Genomic DNA, 25,590 nt, shown 5'->3' with positions numbered 1-25,590 from the left:
CCTGAGCCAGGCGAAGGATCTGTTCCACTACGCCGGTGGACAAGGGAAGAATTTAGCTCTGTGCTTCGTTCATGTAGGCATTTGATTAAAGCGAGTTAAATCATTGATGAGCAGCTGACTGGATGGGCGGACCGTTTCTTGATCCCCTCTGCTGAGGTCAACGGTGATAGGCAGCCAGATTGACAGCGGCTGCCTCCTCTTATACGGTCACTGGCTTTTTTCTCTCCCTTTTTCACCTTGAGTCTCGCTGACACACATTCCCCCCTCCCACAAGTAAATCGGCAACATGTGTAAGTGGAATAAATTAATCTGCGTTTGGCTGTTGACCAATTGGCCTGTTTAAAAATAAAAGGGTTAAATATGTTGGAGAAAGAAAAAAAAAAAGTCCTCCATAGAAGAGGAAAAGTGTTCCTCTTGTTTTCAATAATGGCCCAATTATATGTACCTAATTGAGTAATTCGCCCGCTTATTATGCTAATTTCTGCGAAGGAAGTCGCATGCAACCAATCACGCACGAGTGGTGTGGTAATTAATGCCATCAATTAAGTTGACAGTGGATGCAGAGAATGAAGAAAAAAAAGGAACGGAGGAACGGAAAGATGATGAAAAACGATCTGGAGAAAGACGGTTACGGGAGGATGAATGGAAATGGAGGGGTGAGGGGGGGTAGTAACAATACGTACAAAAGTGGTTTTATTGTAATGTTAATGAAGTGGTTTTGCACGCGAGTGTGTATACTGTATATATATATATGTGTGTGTGTGTGTGTGCGACTGAGAGGTGTTCGCTAACAGCTGAACTGTTTGAATTTGCAGCTTCAGAAGAGAGAAAGGTCCTGCAGGTTTTTCACACAGGTATTTCCACTTCCTGGTATCGTTGATTGCTTTGCCACACCATAGACCATGTTTTTTTTCTCTCTCTTTCTCTCCCTCTGTCCTCACACTCTGCATGTGCTTCAGCAAAGCAAGCTTGCGTGAGTGCGTGTGATCACACGTTGCGACGCTCCGCAGCGGTTGTCTCGTGATTTGCAAACCCCCCCCCCCCCCCCAACCCTTTGAGGAGGGCGTTGATCCGGCGGCTATACATTGAACCACAAGTGTTGTGTCAGAATCACTGGTGCCAAAAACAAAAAGAAGTTTGAGTCTCCTCAAAGGGTTTTGCATTCTTTTGTTTTTAATATCACTTTTTATTTTATTCCCCAACCCCTACAGAATCAATGGCACTGATATGAGGCCACGGTCGATATCAATAATAGCTCATTTATTTTTGCAGTTCTGTCTGCAGAATTGTAAAACAGGCCTGCCTATCCATCTCCATTCAATGAAACGTCCGCTCTGCTGCTGTACCGGGGCGAGAAACAACCGAGCGTGATGGATACTACTGTTGCATATTGCTCGGTCACGGTGCTTTCAACAACAACAACAAAAAGAGAAGAATACCAGCTTGTGTGTTGTGGCTCACAGAGTTGATTTATTCCCCCCGTCCTTGCTTGTATTGATGTTTGTCCGTGTCGACGCCACGGGCTCACACCTTGAACGGAAACGTTATATGGGCATGTTTCTGGTCAGCTTCAAAAAATAAAAATAATCACTATTCAGAACATCAAGGGGACACCGCCTTCCTCATCCGTGTGCTGTAGATAGACTGCAGAGTAGCTCTGCATCCTCCCTACACACACACACACACACACACACACACACACACACACACACACACACCCTTGATGGGCTAGCTCTTTTTCTCCTGATGCAGGCTTTTTTTTTTCTCCCCCACCCCCCCCCCCCCCCCCCCCCGCTCTTCCCCCCTGAAAAGTCTTAACGTCAGCACCAGTCAGCAATGTCACATCACAGAACATGGACTTAGGACTGTATGCGAGCCGACACGCGCTCTAGCACGCACGCCACAAACATATCATCGACATTGATCTCGCGCCGCCTCGTCCAAGGGGTCGGACATCTTTTTTTTTGGTGGATGCGCCTCCTTGATCTGAATACCTGCCGAATTGTAAGGAGTGGCTGTCTTTAAGTCGCAGGTTCAAATGGGGAAAACACTCCGCGCCACACACCTTGTGGCTCTGCACGGGGGAGGGGGGAGGGGGGGGGGGGATCGATTCTATAATTAGCCTCAGTAATGTGAAACAAAATTATACCAACAGTCTCTTACTCTTGCCCAGATAGAAATGTGCGTGATTAGGGATGTGGCGTGGTGCTGCCCTCTCCTCGTTAATTATCTACTGCACTAATTGCCAAGTGAGGAGAGTGGGCAGGAGGTTTGAGTTCTTAATAGAGACAAAAAAATAATTGAATTCTCTCTTTCCTTCTCTCTCTCTCTCTTTCTCTCTCCTTCTCTCTCTCTCTCTCTCTTTCTCTCTCCTTCTCTCTCTCTCTCCCGCTCACACTTCATCTCTCCTCCTCTCTCGCTTGGTTTGGGGAGCTGGGGACTCGTTTCATGTATACTAAATTGGCAATTTATTCATGATGAAGTTGGTGGTGTGGAGAGGCTTTCATGCTGTAGGCTGGAATTGATGGAGGGAGGTGGAGTCTGCAAGGTAGACTGAGAAAAGGAAAAAACAGAGATGGCGAGGTGGGGTATAGTACGATTTAAACAGAGAACGAGAGGAGAGTCACAGAAAGAGAAATGGAACGTGAGAGGGGGGGGGGGGGGCGCAGCGAGGAGACAGTGATGCTCAATGACAATGTCTAATTTGCCCTCTATTTATGGACGGCGGGTCAGAATGTGGCGCGCTGTGAATTTAAAGCCTGATTTAGCTGCGAACTCATCCTGTCAGAAAAGACAAACTCCCAACAACAACAACTGACAGATAAGCCCCGCTCCCTCTGATGAGAAACATTTTCAAAACATGCACTTTTCTCAGAGCTCAGCCAGGCGGCTAGAAAGAGAAAGAAAAACAAGACAAGAATCCATTTTTTCCTCTGCTCTCGACCCCCACACACACTTTTTTGGTACTTCTGAACATCCCAACTCCGTCATTTTACAAAGCGTGTATGTGCACATACTGTACGTCTGTACATCCGTGCGCATGTGCGTGCTCACCCCCCCCCCCCCTTCTACTGTGTGGCTGGGAGTAGTAGAACGGCCCAGCTCCAGTCTGTCTTGGCACTGCTGTTTACGCTGGATTACCCCAACGCTTCAAAGCATTTCACTTCTGCCCCATTTACTGGCGCCCATGTCTGTGTGTGTGTGTGTGTGTGTGTGTGTGTGTGTGTGTGTGTGTGTGTGTGTGTGTGTGTGTGTGTGTGTGTGTGTGTGTGTGTGAGCAAGTGCACATGCCTACTCTGTAATACATAGTCTCACACACACGCGCGCGCACACACACACACACAAAACGACACCCTTATCTGTCTCTGCAGAGTCTCTCCTCTCTTTGAAGACCTCTGAAAAAAAAAAAAAACCTGTCTCCATTTTAGCCCTCAAGTCCTCATACTTGATAGAAATGTCACCAACAGGCACCGGAGCTCACACACACACACAAACACATATACTCCATCTTCTAGTTTCTGATGTGGAAATGTCTGGACCTCAAGGAAATCACACCCCTTCTTCTCCCCTTTACCTATCTCTCTCTCTCTCTCTCTCTTCCTCTCCAGATCCCAATCTCCGCGCCCAGCGAATTAAATTTCAATGAAAAAAATAATATGAAATTGAAAATGTGAGATAATCAAAAGTTCAATGAAAGGCAATGAAAAAAGTTTAATGAGAGTACGGGGGGGGGGGGGGGGGGGGAGGGGGGTTATCTAAAAACACATCAAAGTGAACTTAAGCGAACAGAAAGCAGTGGCACTGCCGTCATATCAGCAGAGCCCCACAGAGCACCCCTCTCCTCTCTCTCTCCGTCAGCCTGAGCTGCTACTGTACAGCAAGTGGAGCAGAATGATGCGCTGCAATGCTTCTCCCGGCCCCCCCCCCCCCTTGTGCACGCCCTCAAACAGGCACACACACACACACACACACACACACAGTTTAATGCCAACACACATACCAGCACATACAAAAACACTTGATGTATGGAATGTATATGTCACTGTATATGGGCTCATCCATGCACATCACAATGGAGCACAGATTAAAATGGACAATTCCCCATAATAGAAGAAGAAGCTAACAAAGAAGTTCTTGTTTCATACAAATTGGGAGTTTGGGCCATCATTTATATCAGTAATGCATTGTGGAATTGTTGCCAAAAGTTTTGGGCAGGGATGGAAAATGTACAATATGTTACTGACGTTAAATGTGCTGTTACTCGAGTACAAGTACATTTAAATAATTTGTGTAAAAAAAGTAGATCAGTTCCAATGTACTCTGGGTAAAGCCTTATATTTAAAAAATAAAGGGGGAAAGAGGGGTGGAGGGAGTTACAAGTCAACATATAGGACTACACATCACCCCACCGTCCAAAACAACAATAGGATTAATTTATTTAGTATTAAGAGCACTCTGCAGCCTGTACAATGCAACTAATTATCAATTGCACAACCAGAAAAAAATAAATAAAAGCTCAAAATTAAATCAATAAATAGAAAATCTATTCGCACCGCGGCGGGTTGAAGAAAAATATTAAGCGACTGAAATGACCGACACCTATTGTAAAATCAACAGCAGGACGTGTACAAAATGCAATAGCTTTTGCACACCGCGCAGACACAGACGCGCACGAACGCACGCACACAACCACCGTGGTTGTTTTATCTTTTATTACACCGCGTGGTAAGTGGGCTAAGCTAGTTTTCACCTGTTTGTACGTCGTTCGGCGAGTCTCGTGCGCCGCCCCTCAATCCACTCCGGGTTCCGTTCAAACTTTTTACTGCATAGCTTACTGATCTATCCACATTGTTTTATAATACAAGTTGCATGCTGTACTTTAGGGTAATTTGATAAAATATAGTGGACAAAATGCATGTAAAATGGCAGAAGATAGTGTAAAAAATGGCTATCATTAGAAGTACATACAGAAAGTATTAATCATTATAATACTGTTGACAGTGTTCATCCACTAGGGCTACAACTATTGATTATTTTTTATTTTTCATAACTATTTTAATTAATTATTGTCATTTTGGTAATAAACTGTCAGAGAATATTCCAAAATGCAGTAAGAAAAGCATAAAAACTGGAACAAGAGAATGTTTAGTTATTTTGTTTAAAGAAGCTCGTCGTCTTCTGTCACAGCCAATGAAAACGACGTAGACAGAAACGAGTAGCTGGGTGTATACCCGCCCGCGTGTGTGCGCTTCATATCCCCTCCCAAACTCATCCGATATGCATTCCAGCTAATTAGCTGCTAGTGCTAAAAGAGGACATAACATTATCATTATCATGTGTGTGATGTTTACTGTATCTACATGTGGATGTCACACTCCTCAAAAATAAACAGGTGGGATTAGCTCTGATTCCAGAGGACAACCGCACGTTTTGTAGCACAACAATAGTTTTTCTATCCAGGGACGCTTTTTCTGTACCCGCTGCGCACACACACAAAATGTTGACTTCTCGACGATCCCTGTTGCATCTCTTCCCTCCCCCCTCCTGCTCTCTCGTTTCTCCATAACCCCTGAGTGGAAAAGGGGCAGAGAGGGAAGTCAAATGGTTAATTTGTGAACACCAATAAACCGATGTCTCTCACTCTTCCTTCTCGCCCTTGCAATTCCCCACTGGACCACCCCCCCCCATTGCTTGTATAATGGCACCTGCGTTCCTTTTTCTTTTCACCTCCCCATCCCGTCCACCCTCCTCCTCAAGGGGGAGAAGCGCTGAAAGAGCGAGAGATAAGTGAGGGATGGTAATGCGTACGCGGGGACAGTGGTTTACAGTCGTAGAAAGAGAAAATAAAGAGACAGTCAGGCAGTGTGAGATGTGTGCGTTTGATAGCACCTGTATTCGCTCCCTCCCCCCCCCCCCGCCTGTTCCCAGCGGACGCCTGTCACCACGGACTCACTGGACTGTTTTATCGCTCTCCCAAGGCTCTCCTTCTTCTCCCCCCTTCTCCACCGGCTCTCTTTTCTCTCAGTTTCTTTATCTCTCCCAGGGTCTTTTAAGACGGGTGTGTGTGTGTGTCTGTGTGTGTGTGTGTGTGTGTGGTGTTCATGTCTGAAAATGAGGAGGTGAATTCTTAAGAGCATAAAGGAATGTGAGCCGGAGACAAAATAAGTATTGTTACACGGGGAGCGATTCATCCACGCGAGCCAACTCTTCTCCGTTTGGTAATATTTTTGGATTCAAGACCGCTGTGCACGTCTGGCTACGACCCAGCAGACATTATCTGATAAAACACTCATTTCTTCTCAGACCCTCAAGCACAAGTTTTTTCAACTCAAAGATAAGACTGTTGCTTAATAAAGAAAATGTAGACCGAAATGAACCAGGTTTGGGGGTGTAGACACATGGTGATTGCAATCAGCTAATTAGCTTAGCTTGATTTTCGAGACTGGTCTGATTGCAGCTGCGGCGAGGCGTTCCAAGTAGATCATTGGTTCACGTGGAACGAAAACGTTATTGTCCTGTTGTATTACATTCGGCTTGAAGTACAATTTAACTCACTTTTTGTCAAATTCTTAATTCATTTTCAACAATATTTGTGACTTTGATGAGACATGTGAGACAAACTAAGCTAACTTGGCTGAGAGTTACATTAACATAATTCATTTAAATTACTTAACTTGATTTTAACAAAGCTAGCTCGCTTGCTAGTTTAACAAAGCTAGCTCGCTTCTCGCAAGCAATTCAACTTCCATTGATGCTGATAATTGAATAACATCCTCACATAGCCTACACAAGATAACTATTGACCAGTGTCATATGAATGAAGCCCATCTTGGTTTGTTGTCTGTTGTCATTTGTTGTGTGTCTTTCATCACACCATTAAGTACGTATGGTACGTTGATGGACTGATGTACTGTTTATCAGACCACAAATAAGACAAGAATTAGCGTTAGCTCGCTAGTGCAGCCTCCGCCTCACTCCCTGCCACTGGCAAGCTTCTCCTCCGGAGCTCCCGTCTGCTCTGCTCCCGGCAAAGTAGTCTGCCAGCGGCGGGGAGTGAACTCTACGTTAATAACTAACAGCCAGAACCAGCTGTGCATTGAGAGAGAATAGAAGTAGTGAAAGTGTGCACGCTTGTGCCCCACGAGCCAACCAAAGCTCTGGCCGTTTCTGTAATGCTGTAAAAACTGTACTTTTTATTGAACAGCTTCTGTGTTTTTGCCTTTGTAACGTCTGCATGGGAATGCCGCATTTTGCACCGCTAACATTTTCTTTTTGCCGTCGTCATAATTTATCAGCGTGATAAATGAAAAGCCACTGCATTCTCACTGTTGCATCCCACTTACTGCTGTCTTCAGTAGTTGTGGTGTAACGATGTTATTTGTACTGTGAACGGGTTTGCATTCATTTTTACATCAGCGTCATTGTCCGAAAGTGATAAAAGTGTTAGCAGTGGCTTCCTCCGTGTGACCGCCGTGTTTTCTGCTGCTGCCACAGGCTATGGTGGAGACGGTGAATAATTTGCTGCAGCCGAGAGCCCAGGCGGCGTGGAGGGAACTGCCCATCAGCGGGCAGCTACACTCGGCCACTCTTCTCCTCGACACGGTGGAGACTGGGGCTTTTATGTTAGCTGACAACCTCCTCAAGACTGACACTGTGCAGGAGACCACTGACAACATCCGTGAGTACAATGTCTTTTTTTTTTGGTTCCTTCCTGTCCTCCAAACTCAGTTGGACCTTGCAACCGTCAAGGAGCCTGTTGAGATTCCCCCAAGCAAGAGACTTAAACCTCCATTTGCTCCGGTGAAGCTACACAGTGTGGCTGGAATGGGCATTCCTCAGGTGTTAAATTATAGGAGCACAAAATATGGCTCAGCTGAAACAACATTTTTTATTTTGTTGACTTTACCCGATTACAACGCAATATAAGGAAGCGTTTTACGACGTGTTCTCATTTTGCATAAATGTGGTTCTTAGATTTCACAGTATTTTCTTTCTTTCTTCTCTTTTTTTTTTCCTTTTCGTGATCCTATAATAACGTTAACCAGCCCAGGCTGCTGAAGATCTAAGAATATGATGTAATATCAAAGTAAGAGGCAAAGCTGACAGCAGGCATTACTGAACCCGCCGCCTCAGATCTATGTCTTACATTATAATACAAACCAGAAACAAAGTACACTGTAAAACTTCACAGTGCATCGAATTGTATCACCATCCCTCATGTGCGCAGTTACCCACACGCGTTCTGTTCATGAGAACGGACACGAGTGGTCATGAATGGAAGTGGGGCAGAATAATCCTATTGTTTTACAGCTTAGGTGGTTAAGAGAGAAACGCATGCAAGATTAGCTTGTAGTGTGACCGCATGAATCCGAGCTAAACTGCACCAGGCCCATACAATGATTGGATAAAGATGTCAACATGTTTATGGCATTATGTGATTGTATGTTTATATTATGTAGATTTTAGGTTAGAGATATTGTTCTGACAAGAAGAATTTCAGACTGAAACACAAGTGTAAAATATTTTTGCACCCCTAGAAATGAGGCTTCCAAAAGAGTTCTTCTTGAAGAGCTGAGGTTCTTCCCATGAACCATTTGCTTCTGAAGAACCCTTTTCTGAAGAAAGTTTTTTTCCAAGGGTTCTTTGTGACACAAAAGGTTCCATTAAGAACCCATTTCATCCAAGGAACCCTTTTTGGAAGGAAGAGTTCTTCAATGATTGTTAAAAGCATGGGTGTTAAAAGGGAACACCCACAATCCAGCCAAAACACCCCCCAAAAAAACTGTGATTGTGAACCATGATTGTTGTGGGATCAGCCTGGCCCTTAAGGGATATTGATGAAACCCTTAGAATATAGAATGGGGTCTTGATAGAATCCATTGGTTGGGTTCTAGATGAAACCCTTGCAATATAAAAGGGAAGAACCCCGAGATGCATTCTTGTTAGCACCCTTACAAGGTGCAGAGCTTCTGCATAGAAACTCCTGAGAGGGTTCTGGGTAGAACCATTACAACAGTAGAAACCATCATAGGGGGTTCTGGGTAGAACCATTCACAGGTGGTTTTAGGTATAACCCCTCTGAAAGGGTTCCAGGTGGAACCTTTACAAAAGGTTTTACCATCAACCAAAAAGGGTATACCCTATTTTTTTTTGTTGCACCTTTAAAGGGACGTCAGCAATAACCGCGTTTTAACGTTTCAATTCTGAATAACGGAAACAACTTCCGGTTTTATATCACAGTATGATAAAGAGTGGCGAATGGGCTATTTATATGAATAACATACATAACCATAGGATTCTGAGGAAATGTATTTAGTCAATGTCACAACTCTTTTACTAAAACACAGGCTCTAGCCTGCCGCCATTGACTGGTAGTCTGCCCCTGACTGAGAAAAGTTACAAATTTGTGCCAAAATATTACTGAATTTTAAAAATGCAATAACTCTCAGAAAATAAAAGAAACTAATAATAACTAAAATAAATATAGCTGTGATTGCATTTGCCAGACATTTATGGCATTACCAAGACAACATGTTCAGTGGACTGAATGTATTTCCAGCTCTACGCGCCTGCTTTATTATGTAGAGCTTGTCGAGCTGTCAAACAGAGGTCATAATGAAGAGGTCCAGGTTGTTGTGTGGATGATTTTGAAGGGTCAAATCCACATAGACCCATCCTCATCTGACAAAATGCAAAGGGAAAAAGATGGCCTAAGGCAGGGATGAATTGTTTGCCAGGGACCAGAATTATTATTTATTTATTTTCCCCATATTTGCCTCCCTCAGCTTGTAGGCGGAATAGACAAAGCAGAACAAAGCTGGTTATTATGGCGTTGTGCACATCACTTTCCCCCCGTCCTCTCTCTTTCTCCTCCCTGCGTCTCTCCTCACTGATCCTCTCATCATCGGGCCATAGAATGAGGCAGAAACGCCGGAGAACAAAAACCCTCTTTTCGGGCCTTTTAGTCGACGGTTTTCATCTGCACCCATGACCAGTAAAGTTGCAATCACTTACGTTCCCCCTTCATCATCTTCCTGTTTACTCCCCTTCTGATTTGAGATTTCAAAACGTTCCTGCAATTCATCTCCACATTCACTGGGCTCGTGCGCACAACCCACTTAAGAGATGAGGAGCGGCGGGACGGAGGATGATGAGGAAAGAAGAAGAGTGGATGAGCGTGTGCTTGAGGGTGATGGCGGTGGTGGAATGTCGAATGATGCTTTGAGGCTCTTTTTTTTTTTTTCTGCTCACTCTCGCATCAGTAGCCAATGAAATCACATCTATTTAAATCACATGACGGGGCGATAACATTACAGTATGTCTCTTTCTGTCAGACAGACAGCGGAGACAGATTGTACAGTCCTCACATGACTTTGTCTCGTTGTCCCTTGAGTTTAGGAGCAACGGTTCATTCCCAGCAACTGCCGTCCTACACAATTTCACCTTACATCATTTTTAGACTTGCGTCTCCACCGATCCCCCCCTGTTTATGACTGTTTATGTAACTTCATGTGGTGCGTTCAGGAGGGGGGGGGGGGGGGGGGCCCTCCTGAACGCACTACATGAAGTTACATAAACAGTCATCGAGATGTAGGCTATAGCACATCTCTGAGGAAGTTAGAAAATAGAGGAAACCATATTTTTTGTGGAAATTATCGTCTTCTCCTTTTTTGTGCCGTTAATCTTCCCTCCCAGCTAATCCAGTGGGCAGATCCAGTGTGATTATCTCTCCCTTTTATTCACAACCGCCTCTCATCTCTCTCCTCCCCTCCTCCCATCCTCACTTCCTTCTCTCTCTCATTCTCTGTCTCTCCCTCCCTCCCTCGCCACTCTCCTCCCTGCACTTTTTTAAGCCCCCCATTTTCCAATTCTTTCAGTGCAGACTGAGAGAAGGGAATAAATTATCTTGAATGACACGTTTTAAAGAAGCCACTACAGGTGATATTATCATGTTAGATTTGTTTGTGTGACTGCGCGCCACAGTACCCGGCAGATGAATAAATGGTGTTATTATTAGAACCAAAACAATGATTTGAAGGGATAACACAGCGGTAACAGCGTGCACGTGTGATAACGATAATGAACGAGTGTGTTTCTTCGGAGGAGGATCGTCATGACAAGGATGCTTTAATTAGATTAGACTCAGCGTGTTTCTGATGCCCTGCTGCTTGAGCGTGGGCGTGGATGTGTGTGTGTGTGTGTGTGTGTGTGTACATGTGTGTTTAGCTTGGCTCGTGCACAACTAAGGCACACTTGAGCAGTGTTTCTCTTCCTCTCTGCCAGTATTTGCATATCAGTGTCTGTGTTTATGTCTGCCTGCCTGCTTCTCTCTGCATCCATTTCCTCCTCTCCCAGGCCTCAGCATCTCTTGCCTTTGTGCCCTATCCATTGTACCCTATGGGAGGATACAGTCTTCTCGCCACTCTAGTCCTCTGCTCTCACTATACCCTTTTTTTTCTTATCTTTTTTTTTTTTTACCTCTCTCTAGTTCTTCTTCCTCACCTCCTCAACTTCCTTTCCTTCCACTCCCCCTGCTCCTCCTCTCTCATTTCTATCCGAGCACGTCCTTGTGTTGTTTATTCGATCAAGGAGCTGTTTTTACCCTGAAAGCAGTGTCTAAATCACCAAATCACTCAGAAGCACAAGCGATACGACGGAGGTGTAATTAGTCCTTAATTAGAAACTCTATCTAATATATTACACCGCCGTGATCGGAAAATGTGCTAACGAACCTGGATGGAGAAATGTGATTCCCACGATGCAAGAGAGAGGCTGGATTATATACCTCCATGTGTTGGACCCAGTTGCCTGGAGACAGAAGTTATTTCACTTTGATGTGTGTCAGACTTTTTTTTCTTCTTTCTTTTCTTTGTTCGGCTGTGAAGCACTTAGTGAGAAAACATGGTTATTACAAGAGGCTGCACAACAAACCTGATGTGTGCTATGCTTTGACTTGACATCGTGTGTGTGTGTGTGTGTGTGTGTGTGTGTGTGTGTGTGTGTGTGTGTGTGCGTGTGTGCGTGTGTGTTCCAGAGCTAGAAGTGGCCAGGCTAAGCACGGAGGGGAACCTTGCCGACCTGACATTCCCTCAGTCAGAGCTACATGGAAACGCCATCCAGCTGTCAGCCAGCACCCTCAAGCAGCACGGCAGAAACGGTAGAAGAGAAATCTCACATTCTCTCTCGCTATGAAGTCTGTGACCCCCCCCCCCCCCCCCCCTCCTTATCTCTGTCCAACCATCTTGCAATGTTTCTTTCTCACATCCGCCGTCTATTTCTGTCGTCACGCATTGAGCCGACGATAACCGAACCTCCTCCGTGTTTCCCGTGTGTTCTCCTCACAGGGGAGATCAGGATGGCCTTCGTCATGTACAGGAACTTAGGGGCCTACCTGTCCACGGAGAACGCAAGCGTCCGGCTGGGCAGCGAGGCGGTCTACCCCAATTACTCCGTCATCGTCAACTCCCCGGTCATCACGGTGTCCATCAACAAGGAGAGCAATAAGGTGTACCTGTCCGAGCCCGTGATCTTCATTGTCAAACACCTGCAGGTGAGGGAGATGCCAGGTTGACGACTTCTTTTGCGATCAATGAAAGGATAACTTTAGGTGAGATAATGGGACTAAAGTGGAGGTTAAAGGATAAGGCAGATAGATAGTGTCTGTGTAGCGGAAACCATTAAGAAAAAGTAGGGAGTGCTGCACTGGGTCAAGAAACTCAATGGTGGTAATGTTGAAGTAAAAAATCAGTTGCTCTTTAAGGATAGGGCAAGCAGTCAAGTACTAATAAAGTACAAATACTTTAAACAGCATCGCTATGACTTTGAACCAGCACAATTTAGTGTAATCCCTTGTGACTATTTTCACATTGTAGGGCTCAATAAGGCTGTTGTCAGTTTACACTATTGTTTACTCTTTATTGTTATCCTTCATTTATATATTTGATTCACATTGCTCTCTATTTTTGCCAATATATTTGTGAGTATTACAGATTAAATTTGCACAGCTCATATTTGCAAATGGTTATTTTTACACTGTTCTTTTCAGTTATTGAGCTCAATTTGTGGTTTAATACATATCTACAAAGGTGGCCTCAGTTGAGTGAAGATCTCCATCAGGTGTGTCTGCAAAAACCACTGCAGTATTGTGTGATAGAATGAATTCAACCCACAATTCAACCCCCCGTCCCTCTCAGGGTGCAGAGTAGCGGCAGGGGGTCGGCGATGCACTCAGCTGTGTCATCACTAGCGGACCCTACCCTTAGGCAGGCAGACAATGGCAGTATAGAACAGGGAAAGTGTGAGTCGCCGCAACGATGAGAGGTCTTTGGCCACCCAAAATATTCTGCAGTTTAGTGCAACAGAATACAAGATTAGCCGTGGACAGATACAGAGGTGCACACTCGCTCATGTGCACACGCACACACACGACCGATCGCACAATGATAAGAATTTTTTATTTTTTATTTTTAAATTAAATTTGTACTTTATTTGTACTTTATTCCACTCTGCCATACACCTCCACTGCCACCCAAAAACTTAAGAAACACATAAATGTGCCACACAGTTGAACTGGTTGACATTGGCTCTGCACTGTATTTCGATTCAATTTCCCACACATGCCGTCCCGGTGCTATAAACACTCACTAGAGCACCAATTGTGTGTTAATCCACAGCTGAGAATAGTTCCCATAAAAAGGACTTTTTACTCTTGTTTTAGTAACGTTTGCTGAAACCCACAGTGCCCTAGCTGTTTAAGGATTAGGTTATGAGTCGCCCGGGCTTAAGTGCCACAAACAGGTTGGGGAAGTCGGAAAGTACTGACTAATGGACTAATGTTGGGTTTGGTCCTTTTCATGGAATTTGTTGACAATAAGAACAATACTGAACAACAAAATCCTTTGATAGACTCTAGACTTGAGACTGATAGACTCACAAAAATTATGACATTTCAATTGCTTTTTATAGCTGTGGTCATAAGTAAATGAATGGACCTATTACAAGAAAATGTTATAATGCTGCGTCATTGTTTAGCGATCTGAAAGACTTGCGCTTTTCTGAACAAGAATTGTGAATTGCTTTGACACTACCAGACTTGATTGACGTTGACTTGCCCCAAATGACACAGGAACAGCTCCGGTATTGACCACAGCTACAGACTGAATAAGGGTATGATGCCACATTGCTTCATACTGTAGGAATTGCGGTGCTCCATGCAACACTTTGTATGTTGTGTTGCTCATTCACCAAGCAAATGTTGATCCAGTTGGTGAACCAGCTTGTTGGCAGCAAAGAAATCCTCTCTGTTTCACTTGCTCATTTTGAGAGTAACTTTACAAACCACGCACACACACACACACACACACACACACAACTCCATCAGTTTACACAACACAAGCGGCTCCTACACTTCAGAATCTCACACAGCAATCACGGACGCGGTACCGCCGCCTCCTGCCACGGCTCCGTGTTTATTTGTTGCTGCATTCTGTCCCTTCTGTTTGTTGCTTTGTTGTTGTGTGTGCTTGACTCCCCTCTCTGTGTTCCTTCCTCTCCATCCTTTTCTCCACCAATTCCTCCCACCGCTTTCTCACTTTCCTTGGCTCTCCCGGCACTCCATCTTTTCTACCTCCCACCTCCCCATGACTAAATATCCGTTCTATGCCTCCTTGCTCCCCCTCCCACCCCTCCTCCCTTTTGTCCCTCTCACTCTCTCTCTCTCTCTCTCTCAATTTTTTTTCCCCCGCCTTCTCGCTTTCTCCCTCTCCCTCCTCCTCCCTTCCCTCCCTCGCCCCCAGCATTCGGAAGAGAACTTCAATCCCAACTGTTCGTTCTGGAGCTACTCCAAGCGCACCATGACGGGATTTTGGTCTACCCAGGACTGTCGTCTGCTGGCCACCAATCGCACGCACACCACCTGCTCCTGCACACACCTCACCAGCTTCGCGGTGCTCATGGCCCACGTGGAAGTGAAGGTAGGCGTTCACACTGCGGCGCCTTCCATGCCGGGGATGGGCGGGATCAAAGAGTCAGTTGTTCATCGTTCGATCAGCGGTGGCTGGCGAAGGCTGGTCAACAGATTAAAAAAGAAAAAAGGGGGGGGGGGAGAAGGAGACCACAACATCTGGAAAATAGATTAGACCTCTCCAGACTCTCCAGTACTGAGTAATCATACTTGGCAGGAGAAACTTTTTACAATTGATTCGTCAAACCAGATGATGACATTGGGTTGACAAAAAAAAATGCACTTCAAACATTCAGTCTCTGGAGGTTCCAAAACAGAGATGAGAAAGACAAAAGCTGCAGCTCCTATTTTATTGTGAAAATGACTGATCAGAAGGTGAACGTGGCCCATTTATTTTGATATCCATGAGCCGCTGTGGGCGGCGGATGAAAACCTTATTGTCCCGCTGCGTGTGGGATAAGCCCTCTTTGTCTCCTCTCTTTTGTAACTTTAAGTTCCTCCCTCAAAAAAAATGTCTCTCGTAACTCTGGATGTCGCCTGACACCCGATCTCTCCCTCCGGGCCGGCGGCCGCCGTGTGTTACTTCTGAAGGGGTCATGGTCAGAGCTAGCTCGGCGGCCCTTTTGTGAACACAGTGTGAGGGTTTGGGCAGTAGATCCATCACACCGGCGCCATGTTGAACATTGCTCCGCCTGCCAGGCTGCGGGGACACTGATGGATAGAGCCGGCACACCTGTGCAACTCGGCGTACCGCTGTGGCCCTGAACGCTCGGTACCACAGACTCAGTCAGGGGAGGGGACGGGATGAGGAAGTGTGTCTGTTCCTACAGTATGTTTCATGTCACAACAACATGACTCGTGTATGTTTCTAGCAAGCCCGAGCGAAACACATAGCTAAATATAGTGGCTGCAAATGGCGAATCGAATGAATCCACAACAAGCTCGTCTCTCACTTCTCTCGCCACAGAAATCGGACAGCATGCACGACCTGCTGCTGGACGTCATCACATGGGTCGGGATCCTGTTGTCGCTGGTGTGCCTGCTCATCTGCATCTTCACCTTCTGCTTCTTCCGCGGGCTGCAGAGTGATCGCAACACCATCCACAAGAACCTCTGCATCAGCCTCTTCATCGCCGAGTCACTGTTCCTGGTGGGGATCAACAGGGCCGATCAACCGGTAGGTATCACGCATACGTTGTTCTCTTGACTGTAAGCAGTGGACAGTCCATCGTTATTGGAATAGAGATGAAACAGATAAATACAAGCAAATATTTTGCACACAGGCTATGTTTCAAAGTGTTTTATTCATGCTGTGTTGGCAGAGGCTTAGCATAACTGCCCACTGACCAATACCACCCATCATACTGCATCGTTAGCAGAGGAAACAGTTGCTGTCAATGGTTGACCACATCGCAGCGCCATGAATAAGAAATGGCAGATTTGCTACATTCAAGTGTTCCCGGAATAAAACAAGAAAACACAAATTTCTCTGAGAGGCTGTTAAATAAACCATAATCTTTGTATTCAAACAAGCCTGGATTATGCAACATTTGTTGTAAACGGGGAAAAAGGCGGAGTTTGCATGCTCAGTTTTCCACGACATCATTACTGTACTGAGCGTGAGGGCCCTCCTCAGATTAATCATTTTACAGTTTGCGGCAGAATTCAGAAAGGATTGTCAACTAAAGGCAGAAAAGCAGACAAAAACATTGCTATAACATTAGGTTTACTAGCACAGTCAGGTTCTATATAAATATAATGTTCTTATATGTCCCCAGTTGCAAAGGAAGGGATTTACAATGTGCATATTACAGAGACTTCCTGATTGGCTCGATAATGCATTATGGCTTGTGTATTTGCTTTGTTGTAGCTTAGCTGATGTTTATGCTGTGCTTCAGTATTCTGTTGCTGTTATTAGTCATCCCCTTCCCTCAGGCTAAACAAGCTGCAGTCTATCCGTTTTGCCAGGGAATCCTGTTGGTTGTGAGGGGGATGTTTGTAGAAAAATAGAATGCTCACAAACAAAGCCCATGTGAGGCAGGGTAGTGAAGACGAGTTCAACCTGCATTTGACCGTTGATATTAGAGTTTCACGGAAGGCCAGAGTGTGCACACATCACTGCTAGAGCTGTAGAATTACCTAGTATTATAATAACATACTTTTAATGCGTTATAATCTCCTTATAGCATGGTAGTTATGGTATAGTTATTACTGTTTAATATTCACAATTAATAAATAAATAATATCATCTAACCTATGCAAAAACAACACATGACACATTTTTTAAAAATATTTTTACTTTAATTAATAATGTATTATAATGTACTTTCCTTTTTATTGTGTTTTGATTATTTTTATAAAGTATTTTGAATATTCAGGAGTGCTTATATCTATAATTACTCAGTGCTATAAGCAGGTAATAACGCATTATTAGTATGTTTATAATGCAGTATAGACATGGGGATCTTAGAAAGTGTTACAGAAACTTCACATGAATTCAATTGCTAGCATTGAAACACATTGAACCTGAGATTACGAAATACAGTACTGTGTCGTAAACGACTCATGAGCAGAGCCAGGCCGGTTCAGATGATGCATGTTGATGTTCAGACCAACCTTGGGGTTAATTCTGGGTCTCTGTGTCACTCTGAATTGGCAGTGTGTCATTGTGTGCATCAAAATGTCAAGGAAGTAATACAATGATCCTCATCCTTCTGAGTCAGTGAGGCATTCAAGTAGAACCTGTTCATGAATGCAGCATGCTCCACATCTCTACCACAGAGCAGTTATTAGGCCCTCTGCTGATAGCTTCGTTAGAGTAGCAGGTTGACCGGCTCAAGTGGACTCAATTTGATTCCGACAGCGTTGCCGCTCTCTGCAGTCATTGAGGCCTGTGCAAAAAAAAAAGCTAAAATAACTTCACTAGTTATAACCTAATTGCTCACTTTCTATGTTCCACTCCCACTACCCAAACCTTAACAGATTGGACTTTCTATTGCGGTTAATGATGCATGACCTCGGCTGCTCGTGTGGAATTGCACTCAGCTTTTGCAACTCAAAAACGCAGAAGATGAGGAGGAACAAAATCAAAATGGAAAGATCCAACCGATATCAATCTCCATCCCTAATGATGCACAGTGCTGTTGTGGCTCGGCCATGGTCTGCATTCCAGTCACAGCCCATGTTGTTAAATCCGTATGGACCAGTGGCGGACTCAGGTGATCTGAGGGGCAGGGGCGAAAAAAAATGAAATAAAAAGGGCACCAGCACGCGGAATGTTTTCTAGCATGTAGGGCAGCCTTTATGGCACTGCATCACATTTTCTCCATTTAAGAGCACCCATTAGTGCACAGCATCATGTTTTCTCCACTGGACGGCACCTATGACAGCTCTTTATAAGGGTTTCTCCACTGGAGGGGCGTCCTCGAGGGTACTTCATCATATTTTCTCCTTAGAGAGCACTTTATCATGTTTTCTCCATTGATAGAGCACTCTAGAGGGCACTATATCATGTTTTCTCCATTGATAGAGCACTCTAGAGGGCACATTATCATGTTTTCTCCATTGATAGAGCACTCTAGAGGGCACTTTATCATGTTTTCTCCATTGATAGAGCACTCTAGAGGGCACTTTATCATGTTTTCTCCATTGATAGAGCACTCTAGAGGGCACATTCTCATGTTTTCTCCACTGGAAGGGCATCCTAGAGGGCACTTCATCATATTTGATCTACCATAGGGGTGTCCAAGAGGGCTGTTTTGCTGTGTTTCTTTTGAACATGAGGGCACAAACTGGGGGCGAACCCTGAGTCCACCAGTGCTTTAAACCTCACTTGGATGCAAGCACTTACACAAAAAAATCCAATGGGTCAGATTCTGAGATGAAACATTGTCCTTTAATTCCACTGGGCAAGGTCAACGTATGCTGGAGGAAACCTTGATGCTGTTTGAATCATTACGGACCGCATGTCTCTTGGAGGAAGTGCTCAGGGCCGTATCATTTATCTCCTGCGTCTGAAGCATTAGAGCAGCCTCAGTTCTTCGCGTCCCTCTGAGCGTTCAATGAGAAAACATTTTTTAGAGTTTTGCGTAATTCTCTGTCTGTGTATGTGGGTGTGTGTTTGCGTGGGAGGGATCATGTTGCTTCATTTGTACATGCGCTGTCGTATTTGTGTGTGCCGTTAATTACCGGTGACTATTTGTGACCTCCATTAACATCTTTGGCGTCACTTAGCTCGCAGACGGTTAAGCCAGTAATTCCAGCAGGAAAAACGAAATGACTTTACAGAAGCAGACACTCTTTTTTTTTTTTTTTTTACCTGTGTGTGCGTGCGTGTGCGTGTGCGCGTCTTTGTGTGTGTAAGCCACACTGTGCGATCATTAGAAATGGAAATGAGTGACTCCCTCGCCCCCTAAACTCATTGTCTCTCAGACATTAGGTAATTGTCTTTCGCTGCAAAACCCTCGCTTGTAAAAATCTGTCTGTTAGCTCTTCCATCCAAAGATTTAGGAGCGACTCTGTAGATTAGAACGTCGCCATGAACGTGACGGGCCACATCTCACCCGCCTGCTTTTCTTAAGCACCCCTCTTTTCTTCTCATCCGTTTGCCAAAATTGTTAATGCAGTTTCAGGTTTGATACCCCTCTTTCATTTTTCCTGCCGCTCATCCCCCTTTGCTGCTCTGTGTTTCTCTGTCTCTTTTACATTCAGGAAACTCTCTCACAGGGCTCTCTAAGTATTTTATCATCCACCTCTCTAACTCTTTTACATTCCTTTTATCCGTCACTTTCCACTGGCTACTAACAATGTGATTTAAAGACCCACTTACTCACTTTCAGTGTGAATGTCTCACCAATGCTTGGTACAGGTGGGTACCAATGGTATCTATTTAGATTTTTTATATTGGACAATTAGCTCACAGTATTATGATCATTAAAACATACAGTTCAGCTCTAATGATGGCATAAAATCCCAAACTATCCAGTATTATGAAAATTGATGGCTTTTCCCAAAAAAGTGCCAAATTGTTTGTGCGCTTTGTCTCTTTCATGCAGAGCCAATGAGTTATTTTTGCAGTTGTTCCACTCGTTTTGTTCATTGTTGACGTTGACCAAAAAAAAAATCACATTGTATTTTTAACAGTGTTGAAGTCCCCCTCCTTCTCTCCTTCTCTCTCAGCCCATTTTGAAAGAAGTGCTTTGCTACTTCTGTTTGAAATGTGGACAATCAGAGGCGGTGGCAGCACCGACTTGTCACTTCTATTTCCTCATTTATCTTCTTAGATGACTCGTAGATGTAGACGTGGAGGGAAATGTGAAGGGGAGCGCAACTAATGTCGCTATCTGGAAGTGAATTTGAGTCAGTCTGTCGCCTATAATTGTTGTTATAGTGCGCTGTGATTGTGAGTTCCCCTTTCTGTTTGCCTTATCCTCTCCCTCTCCTGTCTATTCCAGTATCGGCGGCCCAATTGTTAATCCCTCACATTTCCTTCTTTTAATGTGATAAATGATTACTTTCTTATCGCCCGCACAGTTTGTGTATTTTTTTTCTACTTTCCAACTCACGCAGATTAAATACTGCTTGTGCATTTTCTCGTGTAAAGTGTTACTGTGTGTTTTTTAAAATCCCCTCCACCTACTCTCTCTCTCTCTCTCTCTCTCTCTCTCTCTCTCTCTCTCTCTCTCTCTCTCTCTCTCTCTCTCTCTCTCTCTCTCTCTCTCTCTCTCTCACCAGATTGCCTGTGCGGTCTTCGCGGCCCTGCTCCATTTCTTCTTCTTGGCAGCCTTCACCTGGATGTTCCTGGAAGGGGTGCAGCTCTACATCATGCTGGTGGAGGTGTTTGAGAGCGAACACTCCAGGACTAAGTACTTCTACCTGGCAGGCTACGGAGTGCCTGCTGTCATAGTGGCCGTCTCCGCTGCAGTGGACTACAGGAGCTACGGCACCGACCGAGTGTAAGGACGGAGGAGAGTGTAGTGTGAAGGGAGGAAAAGAGGGAGGGAGGGAGGCCGGAGTGCCTGCTGTCATTTTGGCTGCCACAGTGGACTCCACCGAGCTGTGGCACTTCTGAAGAGTCAATACGGCGAGATTGGGAAGGGGGAGAGAGGCGGCGGGGGGAGGGAAGCATGCGGACGAGCAGAGGATGAAGTGCCGCAGAGTGCCTGCGTGAGCACAGCAGCGACAATGTGTGAATATGGAAGGATTTAAAGGGGTGGGAAGGAAGTGCACAGCGGAGCAGATTGAGGGAGAAATAGGAGTGCGAGTGTAAGAATGGATGGACGGGGAAAAAAGGGAGTGATGGAATAGCCAGAGTGTGTACACGTCCACGCTGCCTCCCCCCCCCCACCCTGGAGAAAGTGCAGAGGAAGCCAGAGGGACGGGGGACATACAGTATACATTAAGAGCACACGCGGTTACGTATTCATGCATGCTTGACTTGTCCAACCCCGAGACACGAATCCAGCAGAAGTCGGCCGGCATCTCATTCATATGGAGCACATGCATAATAGGTCACCCTTAAATACACCGGATTTAGCATAATATGCCTTTCACATGTGTGAGCCGGTCACCCTAATGCGGCCGTTAAGAGGTCAACATTTTATTCATGCAATGCATATGCATGTTTCGCTCATAATACGCATATAATGTATATGTTTCCGCGACCTCTGCTCTTTTCTGGGACCGCATAATATCATCAAGGACTAAAGGGGGACATTAACAATGTGGCTGTTGCATTTCAAAACTTGCAAAAATATCTCCTAACCCGATGACTTATGAATGAGCAGCTCCGTATAGAAAGAGGAAGAGAAGATGACAGAACACTACAGGAGTGTTAAATGATTCACGCGCTCCGTGGGGCCTTTTGTATTTAAGACCTGGTAGCTCTCCGCTAAGCTACACATCAGATCTTAGGGGTTTGAAGACAGGGGGGGAAGAAGGGTTTAAGTTAGCACTGTTTAACCGTCAAGCCACGCCAATCCGTATGCCAACTTAGATCAATATTTCATCGTGGCTCTGATCACTAAAACATGAGAGTCTGAATGCCAAGCTCGGGATGAATAATCAGACCGCGTGCCATTAGCTAACAGACTGGGAGACTTGCCTTGAGACGGTAGCTAGCTGTGCAAAAAAAGAAGCAAAATGGCGTGATGTGTTTAGTGAAAATAACATAGTCACACTAAAATCAGTGGGAGTGAAAAAGATATTATGCCCAACATGATTTGTTCTTGTAGAAAGAAAAAAAAAAGTCACCCAAGCAATCCATTTTCTTCCTTTAATGTCCTTATTGGATGGGAAAGTCAAATCAGGAAGTACGTTTTATGACACCTTAATCGGTCCAACCCCCCCGAAAATGGCGCCGCTAGTTCAGGTCTTGACACGGCGCGACACGAGACAAAACCTCTGGAAATATCATCTGCCATGCCTGCTGTGTCACCTTGTCACATAACGCACCCCCCCCCCCCCGCCCTCTCCCACTTATTAGCCAGTGGCGCTGAGTCTCATTCGCCTCCCGTAATGAAGGTGGCAGTGACTTCGCAAAGGAGCCCTAATGGAGGATACAGTGACACGGCCGGGGACCCATAATGGAGGGCTCTCTAATGTGCTGGAAATTGAAAGATTAATAATGCAAAAGCAGCTGGTCATGAATCAGTGAGCCATTTTTGCTCCAGCGGCTTTTTTTTTTCTCTCCGCGCCTTTCCCACTGCAACCCGTCGGGTCTGACCTCAGTGGAGGGCACTCGGGGGAGGAGGAGGGATGAGGGAGGCGCTTTTTTTCCCTTCTTTTTCCCCCTCTCCTGCTTGCTGCCACTGACGAGTAAAGATGTTCGGGTGATATGATTTAGAATAGAGCAGTATATCTTCTACCAATGCTAACCTTGTGGCCAGAGAATGAATGCGTGGGTGTGTGAGGGTGTGTGTGTTCATGCATGTCTCCCCCTCCCCCTCCTTCCCCTCTCCTTTAACCTCAGCCCATTCCCAGACTCCATAAATAGCCCCACTGTGCGAGGGCTGCATCCATAACTCACTATTTAAATGAACGCCATCGTGTCATATTTTCAAGACCACGAGGATGGTGGGCGTGTCGAATATATTTATATATATATATATATATATATATATATATATATATATATAATCAGTTTATGTGCCCTTAAAGGGGTGTAAAGGTGAATTTATCATGGGAGCTCATCCCTCGCTGACCCCCCATCCCCCCCTTCCTTTTGTGATGTGCGTTTAGTCTGTTCCATTCATCCCACAACTCTCTTATCACTTTTTTCTTTTGTCCTCCCTCCATCGTGATTCATTTGATAAATGGCGTAAAGTGATGTGCTACTTTTTTTCCCACCACCGTGCCTCCTGTGTGTGTGTGTGTGTGTGGGTGTGGGTGTGTGTGTGGGTGTGTGCATGTGTATCTATGATGCATGCCCTGTCCTCCGATGGTAAATCCTTGCTACCCTACATCCATCTGGAGACCGGAGTATGTTTTTAATCCCCTATGCGTCCTCTCCCCCCCCCCCCCCCCCCCCCTTCTGTTTCTTGTGCATGATGGCTCTCCCTCTCGCTCACTCTCTCTCTCTCTCTCTCTCTCTCTCTCCATGTCTCTGTCTCTCTAGGTGCTGGCTGCGATTGGACACGTACTTTATCTGGAGCTTTATAGGCCCTGCTACGCTCATCATTATGGTGAGATACACACACACACACACAGGCGCATGCTCACACAGGCTCTCCATGCGCAGTAGTAGTAGACTGCCACATGTTCGCGCGGGAAAGTTTACATATAAGGTGTTCATTAATCACACCGCGAGGTTCGCCGGAGCTCCTCGCCAGTGTACGTTGGAAGCGGAAGGAACTTTATATGTCAATCTTAATAAATCCCGCTCGTGGATTAACTCTCAAGTGGGCACACGTTCCAACGAGCTGGAAATCTTTTCGGAAAGGAGATCAAGCGCAAACCGCAGATTACGATAAGAACTCTACAAAAGTTATGTTGCCACTTATTTGATGATCCAGGCACTGTGCTTCCTCCCGGCCCGGCTGCTTTATTACGAGGCAGCCCGTTACACAGTATGAAGAGGAAGAGCTCAGTCCGACCGTTTTCCTTTTCATATCAATAAACCGTTCTGAGGAGCGGGAACGGTCCTTATAGCTCGAAAGGAGTAAACACAGACAAGAGTTAGACGACTGGGAAGACGGACAGAAAAAGCAAAAAGAATATCTAAAAAGCTGCGTTTGGGTAAGAGAGAATGAAAGCAATGAGGACATGTTCCCAATTAGGTGAATGTCAGTATGCACACCGACGCTCGGCACTCATTTTTGGAAATGTCAGGCAGGCCGTCGCTGATCTAAGTGGAAGCGGTGCAGGTGGGACCGCTCTGTTATGCCTCTACGCCTATTGGTAACACGGCCATTGTCAGACCACCCTATCTGTGCATTTCCAGGCCGATAAAATAGGCCCCATCGGCGAGAATTGGATTTTCTATTGTAACAATTGACCGTCGATGGATGTAGCGCCTGCTGTATTTCCCCCCGATGCTTGAGCTGCAGTATTTTGAGCACATAAAGGGCTGGTGATCGTGGGCTGATACGGTCTCCCCGAGCCAATTACTGCTGGAAGGGGTCGAAATAAAATAATATGCACTGTGTGTGTGTGTGTGTGTGTGTGTGTGTGTGTGTGTGTGTGTGTGTGTGAGTGTGAGTGAATTGTTGTGGTGACATTGTGTCTTTAATTAGGCTTGTTACTGAAGAATATTAACTTGTGTGCGCATGTGTTTCAGCTGAATGTAATCTTCCTCGGCATCGCCCTTTATAAGATGTTCCATCACACGGCCATTCTCAAACCAGACTCTGGATGTCTGGACAACATCAAGTAAGTACATGTGTGCATGCAGTCCTGCCGTCACACCACAGTGCATTGTGATTATGCATGCTTGTGTGTGTGTGTGTGTGTGTGTGTGGAAGAGGAATAATTCACCATTTTGGAAAACAGGCTCGTTTGCTTTCTTGACGAGAGTTAAATCTGAAGATAGAGAGGACTTTCATGTCTGTCTGTCCAGTAGAGAGAATGCAAGTTTAAGGCACTTCTGCATTGGCTTCACTTTTCAGACTTAATAGTTCCCAACAAAATTATCCTTCCAAGACCTACCTTGAAACTAATATAGTATATATATATATATATATATATATATATATATATATATATATATATATATATATATATATATATATATATATATATATATATATATATATATATATATATATATATATATATATATATAGTTTATCCCATTTGTTTGCGCATGAACCAAAGAGTAAAAACAACAACCGTTGGATTTACGGGAGATTATGTGCCAGACTATTTCTTAGCCGGGAGAGAAATAGTCCTGTTGTCAACCTCATGTAAAATTGCAAATTTTTGTTTTTACACTTTTTTTAGATGATCAAACAAACAACATGTTAATAGCAAACTTTATATTTTGTTACACATCCAGGCTAACTGTTTCTAGTCTTTATGCTAAACCAATCTGATGGGCTGCTGGCTCCAACTTCATATTTATTTCGCAGAGTTAAGAGTGGCATCCATCTTCTCATCAAACGCTCAGCAAGGACGCAAAGAAGTGTATTCCC

At 44.9% G+C, this 25,590-nt stretch overlaps 1 protein-coding gene across 1 annotated transcript in view; it reads left to right on the top strand.

The window, feature by feature from the left end:
- The window catches only part of adgrl3.1 (adhesion G protein-coupled receptor L3.1), an 82,588-nt gene that overhangs the window by 46,058 nt on the left and 10,940 nt on the right, over positions 1–25,590 (top strand). Inside the window, exons 9-17 of the mRNA XM_076090829.1 lie at positions 816–854; positions 7,495–7,678; positions 12,035–12,157; positions 12,345–12,550; positions 14,796–14,972; positions 15,930–16,139; positions 20,696–20,916; positions 23,577–23,643; positions 24,738–24,829. Of these exons, the coding sequence (XP_075946944.1) occupies positions 816–854; positions 7,495–7,678; positions 12,035–12,157; positions 12,345–12,550; positions 14,796–14,972; positions 15,930–16,139; positions 20,696–20,916; positions 23,577–23,643; positions 24,738–24,829 (1,319 nt within the window). The remainder of the gene's footprint in view (positions 1–815; positions 855–7,494; positions 7,679–12,034; positions 12,158–12,344; positions 12,551–14,795; positions 14,973–15,929; positions 16,140–20,695; positions 20,917–23,576; positions 23,644–24,737; positions 24,830–25,590) is intronic.

This window comes from Anarhichas minor, unplaced genomic scaffold (genome assembly GCF_050575085.1).
Source record: "Anarhichas minor isolate MPS153535 unplaced genomic scaffold, ASM5057508v1 ptg000012l, whole genome shotgun sequence".
Taxonomy (NCBI): Eukaryota; Metazoa; Chordata; class Actinopteri; order Perciformes; family Anarhichadidae; genus Anarhichas; species Anarhichas minor.
The sequence above is the reverse complement of the archived record's forward strand: the minus strand, read 5'-3'. Positions and strand labels throughout refer to the sequence as shown.